This window comes from Benincasa hispida, chromosome 6 (genome assembly GCF_009727055.1).
Source record: "Benincasa hispida cultivar B227 chromosome 6, ASM972705v1, whole genome shotgun sequence".
NCBI lineage: Eukaryota > Viridiplantae > Streptophyta > Magnoliopsida > Cucurbitales > Cucurbitaceae > Benincasa > Benincasa hispida.
The window spans coordinates 32,948,697-32,971,170 of NC_052354.1; the positions used below are offsets into that span (position 1 = coordinate 32,948,697).

Consider the following 22,474-nt stretch of genomic DNA (forward strand, 5'->3'; position numbering starts at 1 on the left):
TAAGGTTTTTATTTATTTATTTTTATTTTTTAAATTTAATATTAATAATAATTATACACACACATATATAGTTTTATAATGAGAACTGATGGCTGATTTTGTTTATTTTGACGCATTTCATGGTACATGTAACATGAACATATTCATGTGCATTGTCATTTACTAGCATTTAGTCATCTTGCAGAAACTAAAATTTTAATTCCTTCTGTCTTGGATTCTGTAGATGATTCATCAACAATATAAGGCTACAAGCAACTCTGGATCTTTTTGTTCTCATTTTCTAATGTTTTTGTTATGGAAACATATGATAGATCCTGTTTCATGCACTAGGCATACATGGAAGTTCTAAACAATCAGGTAAAATTACTGTTGTTTCCTTTTCCAAAAAAAAAATAAAAATAAAAATCAGGTAAAATTACAATAAAAAACATCAATACGATCTGTAACAATTATACCCATCCATGCAAGACTAATGCTTGAAGTACAATGAAACCAAAAGCTAAAATTCCAAAATTACGAAAACATACAAAGAGGAGAAAAGGGCCAAGCAGGAGAAATAAAATCAATTCAAATCAAACGTGAAAGAGGCTTGAATCCATACTAAACCAAAGCGAGCAATCCAATGAAGAGGTTTATTCTGTATAGACCGTTCTATACTTGTACACACTAACATTTTACTGTGTCTGTGTCCACATTGCGTCTTGTACATGATATATCAACAAAATATATTTTAAACATGTCCTTATCATATGTTCTAGACTCTTAATCAATTAACGTTTTACTGTGTCCATGGTATGTCTTTGTCCATCCCTGTGTTTTTTATGTAGACAAGGAGAGAATTCACTGAATAATGCTTTTAAGTTATTTTATTAAAGCCAGCAGCGCTTTTTAAATAGGCTGAAAGCTGGAGAAATTGAAAATAGTTATAGCTAACTGACCCAACAAACTAATCGACTTGGCAGTCTTTTAAACTGAGCTGACAAAATAGAAAATACAACCAACTAACTAAAGACAAGGATTGGGAAATGGATTACATAACAAGGACCAACTGGAAACAAGAACTTTCAAACAAGACAAAGATCCAGAAATGGCTGATCATTCTCCTGTTGGTGTAGGTCTTCTCGGTTCTTGGGAAGATTAAGATTCCTAGGTGTTGAATTTAGGAAATATTCTCCCATTAAGTTTAGTAATTCTTACCTTTTTATATGTTTTCTTTTTCGGTAAAAAGATTTCCTTATTTCTCCTTGACTGTTATTCTTATTCCTTTATATTCTTTTCCCCTCTTTAAATGAAGGTTGTGTATCTATATAGAAATTAAGAAGAATTTTGAGTATTTAGAAATTCTATACTAGGAAAGTGAGGTTCTTTACACGGGAAGCTCTTCATGGTCATGCTAACACGATGGATTGGTGGGTGAGGAAGTTACTTTCATTTGTTGGGCCGTTCTGTTGTCTTCTTTGTTAGGTGGAGGAAGACCTGAATCATATTCTTTGACAATGTGAGTATGCTAGTTTTGTTTGGGAGCTGTTTTTCCAAACGTTTGGCTTGTTTGTGGCTCGTCAGAGAGGGTATCAGGAGTATGATCGAAGAGTTCCTCCTCAATCTGCTGCGGGGGAGAAGGGTCGTTTTTTATGGCTTGTTGGGGTGTGTGCTATTTTATGGACTTTGTGGGGTGAGCGGAATAATAGAACTTTTAGGGGAGGGATAGGGTCCCTAGTGAGATTTGGTCCCTTGTTCGCTATTGTGTTTCTTTGTGGGCTTCGATTTTGAAGACATTTTGTAACTACTCCATAGGACATTCTTTTGCATTGTTGGAGTTTCTTTTTGTAGAAGGGCTTCTCTCTTTTGTGGGCTTAGTTTTTTGTATGCCCGTGCTTGTATTCTTTCATTTATTCTCAATGAAAGTGATTGTTTCTATCTTAAGAAAAAACAAGAATTATAGGAAGATCAAGAACCATTCAAGAAGAACAAAAGATCTCAAGATTTGACAGGGGATGTCCTACATCAGCTTTCTTGTCCAGCTTCATGCTTTCTTGTTTGTGGGAAAGACTTGCATTAGATTTTACAAGCCATTATAGATGTGTATAGTTAAAGTATTGATATAATTAAATTGATCATAATCGATTAGCTTAAGCTTTTGAGTTAATTGGTGATTTAACTTAGTATTATCCTAGTCTATCAGAGTAGGAGGTCCTATATTTAAACTCTTGTATTGTTATTTCCTCTTTAATTTAATATTAGTTTCCACTTATTGGTTGTTCTTCAAATTTTCATACCCACAAATGAAGTGAATTGTTAAAGTATTGATATAATTAAATTTATTGTAGCTAGTAGATAATCTTACATTAGATAGATGTGTACACATCATGTTCCTGTATTTTTTTTGCTAGTTGAAATTAGTTATTTGGAGAAGCAAGGAGCAAAATGTGGTGGCAGATGAGTGTCACTTCAATGTGGGAAAACTCATTTTGCTCGAAAATCTCTAGAACTACTTTTCTATGCGCAGCATGTTCTGAATGATTTCTTTCACTAGGAAGGACTATATAACATATTACATTCTAAAATTGAGTGTTCCAATGATGTCTAGTCCCTCAAATTTGCTAGTTATCATTATTTGGGTGCTCAAAACATATATGTTATTGGTTCTACAATGTAATGATTACTTTCATAATACAGGGATCAAGTTTCTCAGAGGTGATTCAAATGACAGATATTTTCGAGGGTAGCATCATTCGAAGCGCTAGACGGCTTGATGAATTCTTGAATCAGGTGCAAACAAATAACATATAGATTTACATATTTTCGGTTGGAAACCTGCTTGGAAACCTGAATCCATTTCAGTTGCAAAGACCTGGGGAAATTATTGTTTTATTTTACACGGTACTAAAGAAGCTTGGGCTTTTGGGATCCCTGAATAAAAGGGTTTATGATATGCTTCTTTTTCTATGAGATTGTTCTATCATGTTTATTCCTTTTTTTTTTTGGTTTAATCTTTTAATTCAGTTGCGTGCTGCTGCCAATGCTGTGGGGGAGGTAACCTTAGAGAGCAAGTTTTCTGCAGCCAGTGACAGCCTCCGCAGAGGTATAATGTTCGCAAACTCACTCTATTTATAGATTGTCCTCTGCTTTGGTTGCATCTTCAGGGGTTCATGAAGCTCGGAGATTGTGGTTTTCACCAACCATCTTTCATAGAGGTATTTTTTTTTTCTTTTTCATGTATAAGATGTACCAGAATACAAAATTTTGGATATTTTAGCATAAACTAGATAGAACAGATATTACAATCTGAGAAGCTAACCAATCTCTTAAAACACTAACAAAACTGTTAGTGTAAATGTTTTACACAATTTTTAGTTTGTATTTCCTTAGGCATAGCAGCAGCTTGTTTAGTGCAATTTTGAACTTAAACGTCTGCATTACTTCCCCATATTTGGAGAAAAATTGTAAGTTTAGCTGTACTAGTGGAAATGTACTTAAATCCATGGTTTATTAATTTTCCGACGGTTATGGAAAATTTGGCACATGGTTGAATGATTGGATACTCATGGAGTTGCACATTTTCAAACTAAATATGGTGGGGGAGTTAAGATTTTTATTGGAGAAGATTTGAGGACCGAAACTCATGGCCAACTTCGAATCTGCGTTTTGTTTTTCAGGATCCCTCCTTTCCCAATTGTGCACTCTGAATATACAACTTTCTTTTCCAATATGACAGATAAAGTGTATGTAATAGTCGGTACACCATTTTCTCTTGAGAGAAACTACATATGATTTTTGCGATGCTCCTTTTGAGTATCCTTATGTTGGATTGGGCTCTTTTGTAATTCCGCACTCGAGTGCCTGATTGCATCTCCTTGCCCATTTTTATACTGAAATTGTCGTAACTTATAGAAAAGATATATTAATGGTCACATGTTCATTAAGAATACTGACATAATCTATATGTCGAGTTTCATATTTACATGCAGAAAGAATAAAATAAGTGAATTCATATCAACGAATTACTGGAAATATTTTCTTTTTATAGTGTATTTCATTGATGGTATGAAAATACTATGAGGAGTTGGGGTTCTCCCTATTAAAGAGGTCCTATCAAAGACGGATATCAAATTAGTGGTAATTTAATGCAAGGATGGTCTTAGATACCCTCGGCATCTAGGTCTTGAATGGAGTGAGTTCGTAATTACTTGCATTTATTTTTCTAATTAATGCATATTAGGTTATTTATTTAGTTCATTTGCAATGTTTATTAGCTTTTAGGTTAAGCTTTCCTTACCTTTAATACATGACTTATTACTCTTTTTTTCTTAAGAAGAGAGTCAGAAATCTCGTGTGGAATAGGTGCAGGCACATCGCAACCAAAACCAATTAGCTGCTTTGCTCAAGCACTGAGACTTCTCATCATTCCCTTTTTGAGAAACCCTAACCCTAAACCCTAATTTTAAAAACATATCGATCCCATTTTTATACATGACTTATTACTGATTAACAAAATCAGTTAATTTATTGATTTCTTTCCTCTTTTTTTTTTTCGGTTGGAGAATTAGTAATACTGATTTATTGATTTTTATTATTTATATTTCTTAGTTTAGGGATTCATTTTGAACTCTAGAAGTGAGATTTTGTACTCTTACTACAGTAGCTCCCAAGGAAAAAGAAAAAAGAACGAAGAACAAACAAAAGCTTATTGTAGGACCCAATCAACAATGACTCCTGATCTTACTTCAACATATGTTGGAAATAAAGAAAGCGCAATTTACATTCTAGCCTTCACTTTGGCAATATGTTGCAGACTAGAACATTTGTTCTCGCAAATTCTGTCTTAATGGACTCAGATCCTCACCAACATGGAGAATTTAAACTTCATTTTATTGCACTAGAATGAATTCTATTATTTTAGGTCTCGTTTGATGACCGTTTGATTTATTGTTTTGGTTTTTGAAAATTAAGTCTATAAACTTTATTTTTGCCCATAAATTTCTATATTATATTGTCTACTTTTATACCCGTGTTTTCTAAGAAAAAAACAAGCAAAGTTTTTTTTTTTTTTTTCCTCTGAAAAAAGACTTTGACTAAGAGTTCTGATGTTTCTTTAATGAGAGTGAACATCATAACAAGAAAATTATAAGAAAACAAGCATAAATTTTAAAAACTAAAAGCTAAAAATGAAATCGTCCAAATGGGGAGTAAGCTTGTTGTAATAGGAATATTTTGATGTAACCTAAAGGACATAAAAGGAGAATTCTCTCCTAGAATCAAGTCAAGAGTATTTTTATTAATGAGAATGTGTCCTAATACAAGGAGACTCTCTCTATTTATAGAGAATTACAAGAGTCCCATAAGGACAACTAAAAGAGATTAAAACTAAATTAGTAATTAAAATATAATTAATCAAGGATTAACTATGATTAATTTAATTTTACCAAAATATCCCTATCCTATTGTATCATATTCTATCCCTCCCAAAAGAAACTTGTCCTCGAGTTTTAAAACGGAAATGAAGGTAAAAATAAAAAAGTAAGCCATTCATACGGAAATACTTTTGAACAACCAATATTAATAACATCCAAATTTCTTGAGCCCAATTAATAGGTGGAATATTTATCTTTTCCCTGCAAATTCAATGAATAGATGATATATTTATCTTTTCCTTGTAAATCCTTTATAAGATCTCCAACAATAATCTTCTAGTGATATGATCCTCAATTGGTGAAAATAAATCCTTCGACAATATGGAACTCTTATCGAAAATTTGAAAATTGTTTATCTTTAGGTGTGGGCAGAAAATGGAAGATGCAAATTCTTTTAGTATGCTTTGGCGACACATGCGGGTCGGGTCAACTAGGTAATGCATCAAATCTTTTGAATTGTGTCGTGCAATGGATAGGTCATTCTCATCTTCTTCCTCACATGAGTCACCTTCTTCAACTTTCAATTTGACCTCTTGTATATTGTCATCTATTCCACTCAAAAACCAATTTTTTTTTTTTCAATTTCGAACATATCATCTACCACGTTGTTTCGTGGTCGACTACAATTAGGGTTTGGAACCTTTTCGAAGTAAGATGGCCATGGGTATAGTTTTCTTCTGCTTATGTCATGTCTTTGCTCTCCACCACCAATTTCATTAATCGATTGTTCCTCCTCGTCCGGTTCATGTTGTGCAATCTCAAAGTTAATCTCATTGGTTTTTTTATCCTTGCTGTCGACAATTCTTCAATTTTCTTTTTGTACGGTTGGTCTTCATTTTTGCAATGGATTTCTTTTCCATTCGTTTCTTGCTCGATTTCGTAGCCCCATTGGATGGATTCTTGATTTTCTTGCATTAATTCTTTTTCAAGTTCTTGCAAATGTTCAGAAAGGTGCTCCACGTTTTGAGTCGTCTCTCCCAACAAATGTTGGATTTTCTTGGCTCCCTTTTTCATTTTCTCCAATATTTCGGGATCGATGTACAAATTGGATGTTCTTGAATAAGTTTCTTCATGAAAATTGTTGTAGGACCGATTTTTGAATTTTCTCGAACATGTTTTGAACCTTGGTCGTTCTTCATAGCACGGATAGTAATTTCGGTCCAAAATGCATTAGATCTTCTATAAAATTCCATTCTTGAATGATTCTTCAAGCTTCTTCTAAATTTTCTTGAATTTAAAGGGTTCCCCCTAGTTAGGCGTGTGTTGTTTGGTAATGAGCACAACTCACAAAAATTCCTCTTACGATCAGCGTCACCAAGAGTTTCCTGGACTTCCACCGGCGACAGTCAGTTCAGCCCAAATTGGACGCTCTAATACCAATTTGATGTAGCCTAAAGGAGAGAAAAGGAGAGTTCACTCCAAGAATCACATCAAGAGTCTTTTTATTAATGAGAATATGTTCTAATACAAGGAGGCTCTCTCTATTTATAGAGAATTACAAGAGTTCCAAAACGACAACTAAAAGAGATTAAAACTAAATTAGTAATTAAAATATAATTAATCAAGGATTAACCAAGATTAACTTGATTTTACCAAAATATCCCTATCCTATTACATCAAAGCTTCTAGGTTTTGGTTTTTGAAAATTAAACTTATAAATACTACTTCTAGTATTCCACCTATAAGTTTCTTTTTTTTCTTTCTTTTTTCTTTTTTCTTTTTCTTTTTGTCGTCGTCTTCTTTTTTTTTTTATTATTTTTTTATTTTTTTATTTTTAAATTTACTTTCTATCGATGTTATAAAAAATCAAGCAAAGTTTTGGAAAAAAAGGTAGCTTCCAAGAACTTGTTATTTTTTTTAGAATTTAACCAAGAATTTGAAGTGTTTCTTAATTGAAAATTGGGAGGAAACAAGTATAATGATTTTGTTTTTAAATTTTCTATTAGACTACTTTTTACATTTTACACTTTTTTGTTTGGTTAATGAGAAACCAAGCTTTCATTGAGAAACAATGAAAGAGTATAAGAGCATGCAAAAAAGAAAGCTCACAAAAAAAGACATAGATAGCCTAAAGAATGACTCCAATCATGCAAAATAATTTCTATGGAGTAATTGCAAAAAAGTTCGGTAGGAAACACGTAACATAGAAAGGATCAAACATCGTTTGGATGATGCTTCAGCCCTCTAAAGGTCTTAATGTTCCTCTCCTCTCACCCCAAAGTTCTCACAAAATACACACACTCGCTTGTCACAAAAAACTTTCCTTTTTATCAAAAGGTAGGATGAAAAAGGAACTCCTCGATCATCTCTTTGCAGTCTTGATGTCTAGCCAATTCAATACCAAACTTCTCAGAGAAACGGGCCCCAACAACATAAGCAAAATCACAACTCCAGAGCATATGATCAAAATTCTATTGCAAAGAATGCAATACCACGACCCTATCAAATTAGGCAACTTCCTTGACACCCTGTCCGAGGCACTAACCCTTCCATGGAGGACTTGCGGAACAGATCTTTCAAGGGAGAAGGGTTAACCAAACAAAGGAAGAAGGATTTACGTGAAAAGTCTTCCTTAGGGATTGGACACCAATAGTAAAAGTCCTTTCCCTTCTCCCAAGAGAACACTGAAACTTCCCCAACAAAGAGAGGAGGGGAATAATATCCCTCGTTTCCCTCTAAAGACAACGAACACTGACGGACTCTAAAGCAGAGGCAGGCTGCATTGACATAACAGAATGAGTCTTCATCGATGAAAAATAGTATAAACAACTAAAAGTAGAGTAGAGATTCCCCAACCACCCATCTTCCTATAAAAACTTTCCCATCCCCAAAACAGTAAAACAGAGACAAAAAGGGATTCCCCAAGCAGGGCCTGGTTGCGGGCTCTCAAATTATCTATACCTAAACCCCAAAGATCCACAGGCTTTGAAACCTCTGCCCATACATTTTGAGCACTCGTGAAATCTTAACCAATGTCAAAACCACTAAATGAAAATTTGAAAAAAAAAACTTCTGTTTTAAAGTTTCACTAGGGTCTAACAGATATTTTTAGAAGTTGATTATTGAACAAAAAAAAATGTTATGAATGTACAATATTTAAAAGCAAAAAGATTATCAGACCACCACTATTTTGGAAACCTTGAATGTGCTTAAGCTTTCTGTTTGAAATGAATACCACTGTGTGTCCATTACTCTAACCGTTCACAAATTAGATGGCTTACTTGAAACTTTCATTGAGAAACAATCAACTTTTATGGTGTGTAGACATTCTCGGTAGTTTTTTCATATTTCAGTTTTATAGTTGTCTAGAATTATGTTATGAAGATCTTACCGAGAAAAAGGTTTTGTTCTGATGAATTGGTTGTGTTGGATATTTGGAGAAGCATTTATCTCTGATAGACTGAATCACTGGATTTAATGGAAATTATATATTTTTATTTCCTCGTGACTCTTTCTTCAATAATATTTTCTGTGATTTAAAACATTACAGTCCCCCCACCCAAAAAAAAAAAAAAAAAAAAAACCAAAAGAAAAGAAAAGGAAAAACATTATACTGAAGATAATCTTGTAGAACATTGTTTTATAGTATGAATACTTTGACCAAACTAAGCAGTTATAGGTTTGAATGCCACAGTTGAGTGGTTGGCGATATGCAAACTGAATTGTCCTCCTTTTTCGCTCACATCAATCTTCTCTGTTCCAATTGGAGGCTTCATTTCAAAATTGGTCACTAATTTAGAAATGATCAGTCCCAAGATTGGTAGCGCCAAAACAATTCCCGGGCAACTTCTCCTACCAACACCAAATGGTAAGAATCGGAAGTCGACTTTGCCTCCTGCTACAGCTTCTGTGCTACTTTCTTCTTGGAGGAATCTCTCTGGCCTGAATTCCTCTGGATTTTTCCACCATACTGGGTTATTGGCCAACCACCATGCATTTACCACCACCTTAGATTCTTTTGGAATTGTATAGCCTCCAAGCTTGGCTTCTTCCAAGTTCATATGTGGTACTAATAAAGGTATTGGTGTGTGCAGTCTCAATGTCTCTTTCACTGTGGCTTGCAGATATGGCAACTCATGTAAGGTAGATTCTGTGACTTCCTTTCCTTTTAGGACAATCGAGATTTCCTCTCGGATTTTTTGTTGTACAGTTGGATGGTTTACCAACTCAGCTATTGCCCACTCCATCGACCAAAGTGTCGTCTCTATTGCTGCAACATTAATATTTTCCACAATGTATATCACATTCTCTTCACTAATTTCTCCTTTTAGTTGAGCATCTATAATATGATCCATGGCACAACTTATCTTGTGCTTGTCTCCGTTAGCAGCCATAATTTTTCTGTTAAAATGGGAGAAGTTTTAGTTGATATGACTAGTATTAGTTTCCACACCTTTTCATCGGTGTAGTTTTATGTATCTCTGATCTTATAATAAAACATATCATAGCAATGTTAAAATAGTTCAAAAGTTGTCAATGGTACATACCTTCTTTTCTCAACATAGTTATTGTTGAAAAAGGCCAATCTCCTGCTCTGCAAATCCTTGCATTTGTTCAAGTAACCCCTCAAAAAGGGTCTAAGCAAAGGAATGAAATCTCCATAATTGTATTCAAAGCTTTGTGCCAATCGACTTCTTTCGGAATTGAATCGAGTTGCCTCAATGAATAAAGGATCATCTTGAGATTCAAATTTGGTATCAAACATCATTCTATACATGATGTTGTACAACATCAATTGCAAACGCTTTCTTATGACTAACCCTTCCGATTTTACCTTTGGGCTATTCATAAGATCACGAACAACCAAATCCATTTCCTCCCCCCACATGCCACTGTAGTTATGCACAACTTTGTTTGTAAAAAATGGTAGTGTCATGATTCTACGCATTTTACGCCAATGGTCGCCATAAATGGTGAACACCATATCTTGTCCATTACCAGTGAAAATGTCGAAGACGACATTTCGAGGACGAGATCCAAACTCCACACCTTGAGCATGGAGGACTTGGTTAGCAAGCTCAGCATCCGACACAACAACTAGATTCTTGTAACCAAGTTTAAGTCGGAAGACTGAGCCGTATTTTTGCGACAAAGAAGCAAGAAGGCGATGGTTGAGATCATTGCCAACTTGGAGCCAATTTCCAAAGATGGGAACAGGGAGAGGACCTGGAGGATTTTTGGAGGAATTGGATAAGGAAAAGAAGATGAAAGCAGAAACAAGTGCAATGGAAAGAGTGATTGGAAGGATGTTTGGGTAGATGGACAAGAATGAAGTGGGGAAAATGAACTTGGTGAGCAAACCCAGTGCTAGTGTAGAGGCTGAGCAAAGGAAACCAAACTTTGCTGCAGAATGGCCCATACTGAAAGAGGAGAGAAAGAGAGATATAATAGAATTAGAGAGATAGAGAGTGCTGAGCTGAGAGATAGAAAAGGGAAAATGGGTTTATATACATTTGGTGAAGGGGTTGGAGGGATTTGGTGAAAAATGGTTTTGAGAGAAAAACCTATGGGCTTTAATGAAAATCAGGGTAGGAAAGACAATATTTCCAAAGCATTAGAAATTCAGAGGAGGTGGTTGGTGCAGTCCTTGAGAACACAAGGAAAATCTACTTGTCTTAACTTTTGACCATATCCAACTTGCTTATTATCCCCTGGCCTCCCAATTTTTTTTTAAAACTAATCGGTGAAAGTAAATTTAATATTATATCATCTAATACTTCTCCTCACTTGTGGGCTAAAAATATGTAGTAGACTCAATATTTAGTACACGCAATAAGTGAATCGATTTTAATTGAGGAGGAAATAACATTGTAAGGGTTTGAACACAATACCTCATACACCTGCTTTGATACCGTGTTAAATCACTGATTGATAGAAAAGTTTAAACTTATGAAGGGAAATTTAATATTATATATTATCTAACAATTATATATATTGCTAAATTATAACAAATAACTCCCTTGAACTTTCCTCGTTGTTTCAAAAGTACCTGTATACTTTCAAGCTGCAATATTACCTCTCAACTTTCATAAACTTCTCATAACTATTCTTGAAATAATGAATAAAAATCAGGACTTAGAATTGTGTGACAATGACTTAAAACGATGTGGCGATTCAAATTTTTGTTCTGTCACTTACTATACCATTTCAGTCTCAATTTGTATCCAAATTTCAAATATTCATATTATATATACGGTCAAATTATAAAAAAAAAACCTCTTTGTTTCAAAATACTTCTATACTTTCAAAAGTTACAATATTACCTCTCAACTTTTTAAAACCTTTCGAAACTATTTTTGAAGTATAAATTCTTTAGAATTTCAAAATGAAAATCAGGACTTAGAATTGTGTGACAATGATCTAAAACGATACGGTGATTCAAATTTTTGTTGTCACTTACTATACAATTTCATATCTCAATTTTTATCTAAAGAATTTCTACTCCAATGATATTTTTGAAAGTTCAAGAGCAATATTGTAAAATTTGAAGATATGAGGGTATCTTGGATACAAATGTCAAAGTTTAGGAAATCTAACCGATATATTTACAGAAGTAATAATAACTTTTGTTTTGTTTTGTTTCTAATTTTTTTAGCTTTTAATGAACAGGGGCGTATATGATATAAACAATTGTTAATCAAAAGCCATAAAAGAAACTATTCATGTTTTGTTTATGTTTTTCTTAGTATTTTTCTAAGCAACATTATTTAAGTTGGATTAATAGTCCTTAATGGAAAGGACCATTTTCAATATACGAAAATGAATAAAAATATTTAAAAATATAGTAAAATTTAATTATTTATCTATGGCACATAAACAATTGGTATTCTATTACAGATAGATCGTGATATTTTATTATTATTTGTAAATATTTTCAGTAATTTTATTATTTAAAATAATTTTCTTAATAGTAAAAGAATATATACAAGTTTTTTTTAGTTAAATTAACAAATTTATATACAAAAAAGATTTAGTTGCAATGGTTACGTAAGTTTTGGAATAATATCTTGTATCAAAATATGAAAATCTTATTGTAAATTCTATAGTTCAATGGTAAATATATCATGTATTAGAACCCTTTTTTTCCCCTCAAGTGGTTTGGATATATTGTAAAAGTGGTCGACAAATTAACATGAAAGCGTCAAAATGCGCATAATAATAGATGTATTAGCGGTTAAGAAGTCTGTAGTTTCGATTCTTCTAATTTTATTTACTTAAAAAGAAAAAAAACTAAAATGTAATAAAATTTTCCAAGCGAACACGTTTTTTTTTTTTTTTTTTTTTTCTATTTATAGAAAATGCCTTTTAATTTCTCAAAGATCCCATGGTGGCAAAAGGAGAAAATAACGATAAAGCCGCCAGAAAAGTGGTGGCATTATTTTAATTTCAAGTTTGTAGCAAATGGAATAAATGACAAAAGGGATTAATAGAAAAAGAAAAGAATCCCACCGTTTTATTTAATGAAACATAGTGGTCGTTTATTTATACTATAATGGATTATTTTTTAGCCATCAAATTTTAAAAATATATAATATTTACGTTGAAATGTCGTTAGGAAATGTTTTGAAAATCATAAAATATAATATAACTGATTATTTTGAAAACATTAATTAATCATTTTTAATATATGTGTACTATTTACACGAAAATGTCCATGTTCCATATATTTTTGGAAAAATGATGAAGAATGAAAGTTAATCATATTTTTAATTAGTAAATAAGAAGGGATCTTTTTAAATATAAAAATAATTTAAAAATATTTATACTTTATAGCAAAAAATTCCAAAAGTACAAAGGTACTTTTGGAATTTTTTGCTATAAAGTGTAAATATTTTTGGGATTTTTCTATTTATAAGAAATTCCCAAATAAGAATTATAATTGTTATTTGTTTATATAAGGTTTTAGATTCATATAAAATTTACATTTTGTTATAAAATTAAGGACGAGTATATAATTTTTTTTTTTTTTTTTAATATCCATGAGCGTGTTTGGGATAGTACAAATGTACATCAACTAATTTTGTGGGACAATGAAAATCTATCTTAATCTTATAATATTTAGGTGTCAAGGAAACTCTAATATTAAATCATTGACATGTGGTCACATTGATCTCTTAGCTTTTTATCAATGTCATATCCTCTATTTACTGATAGGCCGACCTATAATGGTTAAGAAGATATGTAATATTTGAACAAATAATGAAATAATTTTGAATTGTTAAATGTACAATGTACATTGTCTAACACTAAAAAAAGTGACGATGGAGCATCTACTTCTAAATGTTGATAGTTTAAATAAAAATTACAATATTGCTCTCAAATAACTAATAATGAGAATAGTTACTAAATGAAAACGATACGACTTGTACTCTCAAGTCTTTGAAATCATTTTGGCAATCTCAGGGATTGGACTGTTAAATCCATCGCTTACATATGAAAAATACGAGTCATCAACATCATCATTTAGATCTGGTTTGACACGAACCAAATCGAGGTAATATATTTTTGCTACATACACATAAGTATGTTGGATAGTTTTAAATTCAACTTATATTCTACCACTTTTGTTGGTGGTGTAGCAACAATTGGTTCAGTAAAACTCATTTTTACATCTCTAAAATGTACAAATTGCATTCAAAGATTATGGATTAGGTGAATTCATAATTCATATCAATTCAAATATAGATAATTGTGTATGGATTTTTTTTTCTATTATTACCTCAAATCCAAAATCTTTAGCATTTGGTCCATCCATAATAATTAATTGTATATTTAAGAACAATCTCCATTAACTTAGGATTCATTCTAATACTAGTGGTGTATTGATATTTTTTAATTCAAATAATGAGTTATATATGTTATGGCAATTTGATTAGTCTAAATATATTTATATTTGATGTGATGAATAAAATTGGCAAGTTGAATTTCTTAATTAGTTCTCAGGTAGGGGATCCTTTAAGACAAATTTAAATACTCCTATGTTGAAGAAACTATTTTAGGAGCCCTTTAATTGAACTTCTAATAACAAACTTTAAAACCTCTCAAATCGATTTTACGTCAATCTAAATGAAAGGACTAGATTTGGATTATCATTTGATCTATGACCAAGAGATAAGAAGAACTAGTTTCTCACTCCAAGTTCGAACAATCGACATGCAAATTGATCATGCTTACTTGAATGTTCTTCGCATGCAACCTTGACTCAAGAATTGCAAAGTGGCGATGAAGCTATATCATCTACTAGAGGATTAGTAGATGATTTGATTCTGGAGAAATTTAAAAACTCGAAACTGATTGTTTAATCATTAATGTTCCTCCTTCAACCCCTTAAGACCTATCCGCTTAGTTAAAAAAACACTAAAAGTCCATTTTACTCCTACCTCAACAATACATAATAAGATTAAAAAAACCTCAAAATAAGATACATATGGGTCCAAAACGAAAATACCAAAATAAAATATACTTGCAATTAAATTATACAAATGAACTTTAACAAACCTCAATCAATTTCATCTTGTAGTATCATATGAACCAATTATGGAGCTTCTGATATGTTTTTGTTCCTTGAATCTTTTCAATTGAATTCATTTCTATTTGTATGTGAGAATTTTATATCTAACTGTAACTTCTTGGGCCTTAAACATGTGATTGGTCATGGAGATAACAAAGATATCTTGGTTCACATCATAGTGATTTCTAGACATACAATTCATCATCAACAAACAACCTTATTAATCAAGTGTTCTTCAGCATGCTACTTAGGGCAAGATGGTTTGTGTCAACATAGTGGTACCAGGTTGCATTATACCAGTGTCCCATAACTCATTATTTCACTAAATAATTATCTATTGTTATATATATAATTGGTCACCCCTTGTGTAATTCTAATAGCGAAATCTACTGATTAAATCTGCACAAGGGGTCATAGTTTGGTTTTTGGTTACAAAAAATAAAAATTCAAATAATTATCAAACATAACCTAAGAAAATGTTATTCACCGTGATGGGTTCAAATACCAAAGTTGAGTGTAAACTAAATAAACCACAATTGTGCAAACTAAATTGCTTTCCTTTATGTGAGAAATTACTTTGTATTCTTTTCATCTCTTGATGATTTAAGATATTTATTTGAACATATCTGAGAAAGTAATGAAATTAAATCTATAACAAAAATGAAAGTAAGATATGGGGAGTAGGTAGTCAATTCTAAGCCATGGGGTTAAAAACAACCGTCGAATGGTTGGCAATATGCAAACTGAACTGTCCTCCTTTCTCTGTGACATCAATCTTCTCCATCCCATTTGGAGGCTTCATTTCAAACTTTGAAACCAACTTGGCAACAATGAGTCCTAAGATTGGCATTGCCAAAACAATTCCAGGACAACTCCTCCTTCCAACTCCGAATGGTAAGAATCGATAATCCACTTTTCCTGCAGCAATGGCCTCTGTTCCACTTTCTTCTTCAAAGAACCTCTCTGGCCTAAACTCCTCTGGATTTTTTTACCACTCGGGGTTGTTTGCTAACCACCAAGCATTCACCACCACCTTGGATTCCTTTGGAATGGTGTACCCTCCAAGTTTTGCCTCTTCCAAGTTCATATGTGGCACCAACAATGGTATTGGAGTGTGCAACCTAAGTGTTTCTTTTACTGTTGCTTGCAAGTGTGGCAATTCATGAAGGTTAGATTCAGTCACTTCCTTTCCTTTCAGAACGTTAGCAATCTCCTCCCGAATCTTGTGTTGGATTTCTGGATGATTCACCAACTCAGCTATCGCCCATTCCATCGACCAAAGTGTTGTTTCTATAGCGGCCACATTGATGTTCTCCACGATATAAATCACATTCTCTTCACTAATTTCACCTTTCAGTTGAGCGTCTATGATATGATCCATGGCGCAACTTATCTTGTGCTTATCTCCATTGGCAGCCATTATCTTCCTGTTAGACATTAATAAAATCACATTAGTCAAATACACTTCAGCTTGAAATAACAAAAGTGGTCATAATGTAATAGACAATTCTAATACCTTCGTTTCTCAACGTAGTTTTTGTTGAAGAAATCCAATCTCCTACTCTGTAAATCCCTACACTTGTTCAAGTAACCTCGTAAGAAGGGTCTGAGCAATGGAATGAAATCTCCATAGTTGTACTCAAAGCTCTGTGCCAATCGACTTCTTTCTGAGTTGAATCGAGTTGCTTCAATGAACAAAGGATCGTCTTGGGACTCAAATTTTGCATCAAACATCATTCTATACATGATGTTGTACAACATCAATTGCAAACGCTTTCTAATGACTATCCCTTCTGATTGAAACTTCTTATTATTCTTAAGGTCATGAACCACATAGTCCATCTCATCCTCCCACATGCCACTGTAATTGTGCACAACTTTGTTCGTGAAAAACGGCAGAGTCATGATTCTTCGCATCTTACGCCAATGGTCTCCATAAATCGTAAACACCATATCTTGACCATTTCCAGTGAAGATATCAAACACGACATTTCGAGGGCGAGAGCCAAACTCGACACCTTGAGCATGCAGAACTTGGCTAGCAAGCTCGGCATCAGAGATGACAACGAGGTTCTTGGAACCAAGCTTCAAGAGGAATATGGAGCCAAATTTGTTGCACAAGGAAGCAAGAAGGCGATGGTTGAGATCATTGCCAACTTGGAGCCAATTGCCAAAGATGGGAATGGAGAGAGGGCCAGGAGGAAGCTTGGAGGAGAAGGCCATGGAAGAGATGATATACGTAAGGAGAGGAACAAGGAAGATGGTTACTCCAAAAGCAAGTGGAGACATGGGGAATATGAACTTAGTAACAAGAGAAACAATAAGCATTGAAAAGAGAGAAACGAAGGCATTGGAAGCCATATCTAAAGAGAGAAAGATCTAAAGAGAAGCTATTGAGGGATTGAAAGAGGGGGAAATGGTTTATATAGATATGATTTCGGGGGTAGGAGGCAAATCTATGTGCTTTTGGTTTTATAAGTGGAAAATAGAAGTGGTTTTTGGTGAGAAGTATTTTAATGTAAAGGTCAAAACTTGGAGTTGGTGATGGTTGGTGAAGCCGCCTTTGGTAACTATAAGCAATTCCTTTTGTTCCAATTTTGACCATATTGTGCTTTTGGCTTGAGTCAAAGTGCTTCTTCCTTTCATATTTATATATGTCAATGAGGGAGACCTTTTCTCTTTCTTGTCTATCATTGGTTTGTTGTAAGGCTGCTTTTTATAATACCTTCATTTTTTCCATCTTTAATTTCCATAGCTATTGTAAAAAACTAAAAAGTGCTAAGAAAACATTTTTAGTTCCTAAATTATTGTTTGTAATTGTTTATTTCTTATGGTTTCTAGTTTTTGTGACACTTTTTTTCATATCCTGAAGATTAGGATTAATTTTGGATGAAATATCGTGACCGATCAATTGATTAGGAAGTAAGTGAATTTATTAAACAATAGTAAGTGATTAGTCAAGCTATAAATACTTTTCATAGGTTTGAAAATATATATTTTTTTCTTTTTTATTTCAATAATATGTGAGATGAAATTTGAATATCTGACTTTTAATTGAGAGTACATACTTTACCATAATTAAGCTATGTTAATGTTGACTAAAAATACTTTCATTTATTTTGATCCTCCTTTGTTTTTGTTAAAACATTTTTTTTTAAAAAAAAGGGCAGAAGAGTATACCACTACACATTAGGGAATATATCGTAAGATCTTAAGCTAATAATTTTATCCATTTAACAATCTTGAACTTTTACAAGTGTACCTATTTATAATATCTATTGTTACTTTAATCGTTAGCGCATCAATTTTAATCATTTATTTTATTAATCTGACATTTGAAGACGTCTACATGCATGTAAAAATTGATGCTATATATATATATATATATATATATATTATTGTTTTGAAAAAATATGTTTTAAAATTTATATTATAAGACTTGACTTTAGGTATCTTTCCATAAAAAGTAATTTTACGGAAAATAAAAATTGAGGTATTATAAATATTATGATAATAAATGACTATTAGATGCACATGCTTAGTGTCCATTGACCATGTGTCATGCTCTCATTTCCCAAAGTGTTATCCATGTGTCTCAACATTACACATTATTAGTGTCCATGTAATCCACCCCTACTTACCAAATTGTCTACAAATAGTGGCACAAATAGTGACATTTGGTGGGGTTTTGGAAGATACAGATTGGACAAAATCCATGAAAATTGGAGAAAGTTGAGATTTTAGAGAAATTTATTATTTCATATTTTGTTAATTTAATTTAATTTAATTATATATTATATTTAGTTTATTTTAATATTTATTTATTTTATTATTACATTATATTTTATTAGTATCCGTGTTCCTGTTATGCTCCTCAAGTTCACAACATGTTATCAACACGAGCTCCTATCATTTTTCTTGCTAAAGATATTTAAGTTTTTCTCTTTTCATTATAATTAATAAATTAAATGTTGTTTTACATATTTGATATATATTAAAATTCTAATATAAATATAATATTTTGTAATAGTGCTACTATAAAAATATTATAAAATTAGAATTTGTAGCATTTGATATTAATGGTAATAATTATTTATCATTAGTGCTTGATGTCAAAATATACCTGGATGCCACAAACATGTGATCATCAGAAAATAATTTTTCTTCCTAAAGCTCGTTGTAAATGGATGCACTTGAGGCTCCAAAATTTTAAATTGATATGTTAGAGATGACATTTTTCTATATTTCGGATATGCTCCTATAGTAATATATCGAGAAAAAGGTTTTAAACAGTATTATGAACTAATTTCATGTCTTCTCGTAGTCGAACAAAATAACGAGTTAGTAATGAAAAATCATGAATCTTGACCAACCAGAACGATACCATTCCTTGAAGTGAATGTTGTGAATTTTAGTAATAATCGTGGTTGAGGTCATGACTGTAGTAGAGGAAGAAATAATTACTATTTTCGTGGTGGTCGTTACAATCATTCAAATTTCAAAAGAACTACACAAAATGATGATCACAAAGGAAAAACTCCATAAGATAAGAGTTAAAAAAGTGTTGAAAATAAATGCTTCTGGCGCAGAATGACTGAGCATTGGTCACGTACCTGTCGTACGTCAAAACACTTAGTTGATCTCTATCAAGCATCCCTGAAGGGAAAAAAATGTGAAAGCAAATTTTGCATACCAGGATAATGACATATTTGACTCATCCCATATGAAAATTTTGGATGTGGCGAACTTCTTGAATCTCCTAAAGAGAAAATCGGCAGAATTGATGGAACATCAAGTATTTCTTTTGACTTTAAAAATATCTAGACTTAATGCTATTTTTTTCATCTCCATATTTTTTTCCTCTTAGTAGATGTTAACTTTTGTGTATTCCAAGTATTATTGTAATTATTTTCTTTTAATGAATAAACTTTGATCATTTTCATATCTTGAGTGACTAAAAAATGGATAAAAAAGATCTATATCTAGCAGACAGTGTAACTACACATACAATACTTACAAATATAAAATATTTTTTCAAACCGACAATGCTAGAATCAAAAGTCAATATAATATCAGGTTCTACAAACTCAATTGAAGGGTTTGGAAAAACAAATATTATTTTGCCTAGAGGAACAACATTTACAATTGACAATGTATTGTTTTCTAGTCAATAAAAAAGAAATCTACTTAGTTTAAAAGATATATATCGCAATGGTTATCATATTGAGATTAATAGAAAGAATAATATAGGGTGTCTTTATATCTTATCTACTGTCTCATATGAAAAACATATGTTGGAAGAGTTGTCTGCTTTATCTTCTGCATTATATTATATTCATATACGAGGAATTGAAACATATGCAACAATGAACCTAAAGTTCATGAATCCAGACATATTTACAATTTAGCTTGACTGACTGGGTCATTTAGGATCTATAATGATGAGAATAATTATTGAGAATTCAAATGGACATCCATTGAAGAGCCAGAGATTCTTCAATCTAATGCATTGTCATGTGATCCTTGCTCTCAAGAAAAATTGATAATTAGACCATCACCAACAAAAGTGGGGATTGAATCACCTACATTTTAAAAATGAATTCATGGTGATATATGGTGGACCTATTAACCCAACAAGTGAACCATTTAGATATTTTATGGTATTAATAGACGCATCCAACAAATGGCCTCACATGTGCTTATTATCAAGTCGAAATCTTGCATTTGCAAGATTACTTGCTCAAATAATTAAGTTAAGAGCACAATTTCCTGATTATATATTTAAGACCGTTCGTCTTGATAATGCTGGTGAGTTTACATTCCAAGCTTTGGATATTTATTGTATGTCCATTAGGATACGTGTTGAACATTCTGTAGCTCATATTCATACACAAAATGGTTTAGCAGAATCATTCATAAAACATTTGCAGTTAATTATTAGATCATTGCTTATAAGAGCCAAGCTTTCCACATCTGTATGGGGACATGTTGTTTTGCATGCGACATCATTTGTATGCATTAGACCAGTAGCTTATATCATAAGTACTCACCATTACAATTAGCTTATGACCAGATATTTCCCATATGAGATTTTTTTGATGTGCAGTATATGTTCCAATTGCTCCACCACTACGTATTAAAATGGGTCCTCAAAGGAGGTTAGGAATATATTTTGGATATGATTCTCCATTACTTATTAAATATCTTGAACCCCTAATAGGTGATGTATTTACTGCACGATTTGTTGATTGTCATTTTAATGAGACAAATTTTCCAACATTAGGGGGAGGAATTAAGATATTTAATTAGTCTAACTGTGTATGAAAATCTGGACAGATATCTTATGGATGTAGTCACAACATACTTATATGAATCTTTTAATAATGATATTTATATGAGAATCTCAAAAGGATTTAAGGTACCTAAAACATATAAATCAAATTCCTGAGAGGTTCAATAAAGTTACAGAGATTGCTATATGGATTGAAACAATCAGGACGAATGTGGTACAATCGTCTGAGTTGATATTTGTTGAAAGAAGGATATCGAAACAATCCAATATGTTCATGTGTTTTTATAAAGAAATCACAATCAGGATTTGCTATTATAACTGTATATGTTGATGACTTAAATATAATTGGGACTCCTGAAAAGCTTTCAAAGGCAATAGAATATCTTAAGAAAGAATTTAAGATGAAAGATCTTGAAAGAACAAAATTTTGCCTTTGCTTGCAAATTGAGTATTTAGCAGATGAGATATTTGTTCATCAGCCATCTTATACATGAAAAGTTTTGAAAATGTTATATATGGACAAAGCACATCCATTGAACATTCCAATGGAAGTTCGTTCACTAGATGTGAAGAAAGATATATTTCGACCTCGAGATGATAATGAAGAACTTCTTGATCCTGAAGCACCATATCTTAGTGCAATTGGTGCACTTATGTATATTGCTAATAATACAAGACTAAATATTGCATTTTCAGTAAATTTATTAGCAAGATATAATTATTCTCTAACAAAAATACATTTGAACAAAATTAAACATATACTTCGTTATCTCCAAGGAACGATTGATTTGAGTTTGTTTTATTCAAATAAATTGAATTTTGATCTAATTGGTTATATAGATTTTGGATATTTATCTGACCTACACAAAGCTAGATCTTAAACAGGTTATCTATTCACATGCGGAGGAACTGTTTTATGATGACGATTAGTGAAATAGACCATAATGGCTACTTCCTCAAATCATGCTAAAATTCTTGCAATTCACGAGGCTAGTAGAGAATGTGTAACATCCCACATTTTTTTATTTTATTTAATAATAAGGTAATTTTCAGTAACTTTATTAGTTGGAAATTATTTCCTTAGTTGGAGGGCATGTTTGGAATTTTGGATTTGAAGTATAAGTGCGAGGATTTAAGTGTTGGCGTGAAAATTATTCAAATTCTTTTCAATTGTCAAACTCAATTTGGAAATTTATGGCAAGAATTTATTTTTCTTGGAAAAGGAAAGAAATTTAAATGGTATAAGGTGGAATAAGGAAA

The 22,474-nt window shown here is 32.2% G+C and overlaps 3 protein-coding genes across 10 annotated transcripts in view; 1 reads left to right on the forward strand and 2 right to left on the reverse strand.

The window, feature by feature from the left end:
• The window catches only part of LOC120079058 (DExH-box ATP-dependent RNA helicase DExH10), a 28,006-nt gene extending 18,952 nt beyond the window's left edge, over positions 1-9,054 (forward strand). The window contains exons 15-17 of one of the 8 annotated variants that reach the window (XR_005482207.1): positions 2,677-2,769; positions 3,004-3,194; positions 9,031-9,054. Coding sequence is in view for 2 of the 8 variants with exons in the window: in XM_039033249.1 (XP_038889177.1) it covers positions 2,677-2,769; positions 3,004-3,114 (204 nt within the window). In the remaining 6 variants the exon portion in view is untranslated. Of the gene's footprint in view, positions 1-223; positions 2,629-2,676; positions 2,770-3,003; positions 3,508-3,656; positions 3,998-4,587; positions 4,925-5,773; positions 8,935-9,030 lie in introns of those variants that run through there. The other 7 variants (XR_005482210.1, XR_005482208.1, XR_005482206.1 and 4 more) reach the window with 7 other exon arrangements.
• Positions 8,887-11,066, reverse strand: LOC120079060 (cytochrome P450 CYP73A100-like). Its single transcript, XM_039033251.1, has 2 exons — positions 9,899-11,066; positions 8,887-9,752 (listed from the first exon to the last, which is right to left on the reverse strand). The coding sequence occupies exons 1-2, from the start codon at positions 10,768-10,770 to the stop codon at positions 9,017-9,019; spliced, it is 1,608 nt and encodes a 535-aa protein (XP_038889179.1). The 5' UTR covers positions 10,771-11,066; the 3' UTR covers positions 8,887-9,016.
• Positions 11,067-15,432: 4,366 nt separating this feature from the next.
• Positions 15,433-17,300, reverse strand: LOC120080215 (cytochrome P450 CYP73A100-like). The gene is made up of 2 exons (XM_039034796.1): positions 16,439-17,300; positions 15,433-16,349 (listed from the first exon to the last, which is right to left on the reverse strand). The coding sequence occupies exons 1-2, from the start codon at positions 17,281-17,283 to the stop codon at positions 15,911-15,913; spliced, it is 1,284 nt and encodes a 427-aa protein (XP_038890724.1). The 5' UTR covers positions 17,284-17,300; the 3' UTR covers positions 15,433-15,910.
• Between the last annotated feature and the right edge of the window lie 5,174 nt (positions 17,301-22,474).